The 2,328-nt window shown below is 51.4% G+C and overlaps 1 protein-coding gene across 1 annotated transcript; it reads right to left on the reverse strand.

The window, feature by feature from the left end:
• Positions 1-567: 567 nt before the first annotated feature.
• LOC128822419 (3'-5' RNA helicase YTHDC2-like) lies at positions 568-1,692 on the reverse strand. The gene is made up of 2 exons (XM_054004120.1): positions 1,310-1,692; positions 568-662 (listed from the first exon to the last, which is right to left on the reverse strand). Exons 1-2 carry the CDS (start codon positions 1,482-1,484, stop codon positions 568-570), a joined length of 270 nt encoding a protein of 89 aa, XP_053860095.1. The 5' UTR covers positions 1,485-1,692.
• Positions 1,693-2,328: the final 636 nt, after the last annotated feature.

Genomic DNA, 2,328 nt, shown 5'->3' on the forward strand with positions numbered 1-2,328 from the left:
AACGTACCAGATTCAACAGCACAGGCATTTCCTCGCTCTGTCCTTGGCAGGAGTTCCGTGCCTTCCTTATTTGTGACGGGAAAGCGCTGAATCAGACTCCGAACAGCGTGTTTCGTACGGAGAGCCAAGCCACAAGTCATGCCTGCGTGTGCCTCTGATACATCCTTCTTCCTTACAGTCAGGTAGCGATTGGCTCCTTTTCTGTCGGCGGGAGAAGAAAACATACTTTAGGAAAAAGGAACCTACTCTAGGTTGACTTTGATCTGTCAAGGTAGGAGATGCTATGCAAAATCTTTGGGAAAAAAAAAACAGAAATCACAGTGAGAAGCTTTTTTAATGGAGCCATTAAATCCACAAAGTATAAAAGCAAGCTGTCCCAAAAGGCATGTCACAAGCTTTTCCAAGCATGCATACAGCAATGAACACAGATGCTCATTTCTCTTTTACACTTTTTTCTCTAATACTATTCCTTGCAACACCGTTGAGTATGTTGAAAACATCATCAGGTTATCATTAGTCTTGAAATTCTATTGGTCTGCATCAAAAAACTGAAAATTGTACCCTGACTCACCCTTTGCTTTTAGATACCAGTCCAAGAGACTGACAGAGACGGTGAACAAATGCTCTTTCAGTACTAGTGAAACTAGAAGGAAATTCCATCTCTAGAAGAATGATAAATAATAATGAGAAAACAGTAACAATGCAACAGGCACTAATCTTGACAACTCAGTGTTACAGAACCACAGAATTGCTAGGATTGGAAGGGAGACCAGCCAGTGCAACCCCCTGCAGGGTCACCTGGAGCAGCTGACAGAGGAACACATCTAGGGTTTGGGATGTCTCCAGAGGGGCAAACTCAGCACTTTCCCTGGGCAGCAGTTTCAGTGCTCTGCCACTCGCAAAGGAAAGAAGTTCTCCCTCATGTTCAGGTGGAACTTCTTGTGTTTTAAGTTATGGCCACTGCTCCTTGTCCTGTCACCAAAAAGTCTGCACCGCCTTCCTGGGACTCATCTTGAAGATCTTCATATGCATTAGTGAGATCCCCTCTCGGTCTCCTCTAGGCTTAACAGGACCAACTCCCACACCTCTCCTGATAAGAGATGCTCCAGACCTCTCATCTCATCTCGGTGGTCTCTGCCGGACCCCTGCAGTGGCTCCCTGTCTCTGTGCTGGGGAGCCCAGAGCCGGACACAGCACCCCAGCCGTGCCTCACTAGGGCCGGGCAGAGGGGCAGGATCCCCTCCCTGACCCGCTGCCAGCGCCCTCCCAACAGCCGCAGGCTGCCCCCGGGCCGGGCTGTGCCGCGCACCCGCCTCGTCCCCGCTCCGGAACCGCTCCAGGGCGAGCTGCACCGCCATTTCCACCACCTCGTCCACGCCGACCTCCCTGAGGGCCTCGGCCCGGGCGCGCCCCGCGGCGCCGGCAGCCCAGTCCCCCGCAGCCCCGCCGGGCTGCCGCCGCAGAACCCGCCTGTGTCGCGACATGGCCCCGACACGGCCCCACACGGCCCCACACGGATCGGGGGCCGCAGCTGCTCGGCCCGAGGGGCGGCGCTGGCGGCGGGCGGGGCCTGCGTGGAGTCACCCACAGCCCCGTCGGCCCGAAGGGAAGGAAATTGGCTCTTTTCCCGACGGTAGGGCCAAGCCTGCCTAGTACCGAGGTATGTGTATGGCTGTGGCCAAAACGTGGCACTGGTGCCCTGTCCGGTCATAAATTACGTGCTTTAATTCATGTATTAAACGTAGCTGTGGCGAGGGTCATCTCGGCCCTCAGCCTCCTCACTCTCTAAAGTGTTACTTGCCCTTGGTTTTGGATCGTCTTTTCCTGCTGTCCTTTGACTCCACGCTGAGGACACGAGGTAGAAACTAAACCCAATCCTCTTGGGCTTGACGCAGGGCTCGGGATTGAAGGCTGCTGCTTTGGAAACATCATCGGTCAGAAGGAGAGTACTTGGAAGAAGAACAAACTACTCCTCCGTTTGAACAAACATCCTCAGTTGTGAACTGAAGTGAGCAATTAAATAAATAGAAGATAAGCACTCACTGTCTGATGCAGCTGACTGAAAAACAGCTCTTAAGCCACCTCTACCAAAGCTTTTACAAGACTAACTTCAGCATAATTCTGCACTGAGAGATCACACTGGAGCGGAACAATTGATCTGTTCTAAGGTTATTTTTAAATTTTTTTTCAGTTTTCAGTTCAGCTATCTGACTGTGTATCTTCAATCAAAGTACATAATGCTAGGTCCTCATAGCTGTTTTTGTGACATTCAGTGCTGCCACCGCAAAGCAGATCACAGTTATTATGGAAAATTAAACACTTCAGCTG

Source organism: Vidua macroura, chromosome Z, assembly GCF_024509145.1.
Source record: "Vidua macroura isolate BioBank_ID:100142 chromosome Z, ASM2450914v1, whole genome shotgun sequence".
NCBI classification, from domain to species: Eukaryota; Metazoa; Chordata; class Aves; order Passeriformes; family Viduidae; genus Vidua; species Vidua macroura.

Excerpts from the sequence above, each read along its gene's own strand:
- LOC128822419 (XM_054004120.1), bottom strand. The coding sequence starts at position 1,484 with ATGTCGCGACACAGGCGGGTTCTGCGGCGGCAGCCCGGCGGGGCTGCG. Across the intron at positions 663-1,309 it reads CCGGAGCGGGGACGAGGCGG|AGATGGAATTTCCTTCTAGT; the intron begins GTGCGCGGCACA and ends TCATTCTTCTAG.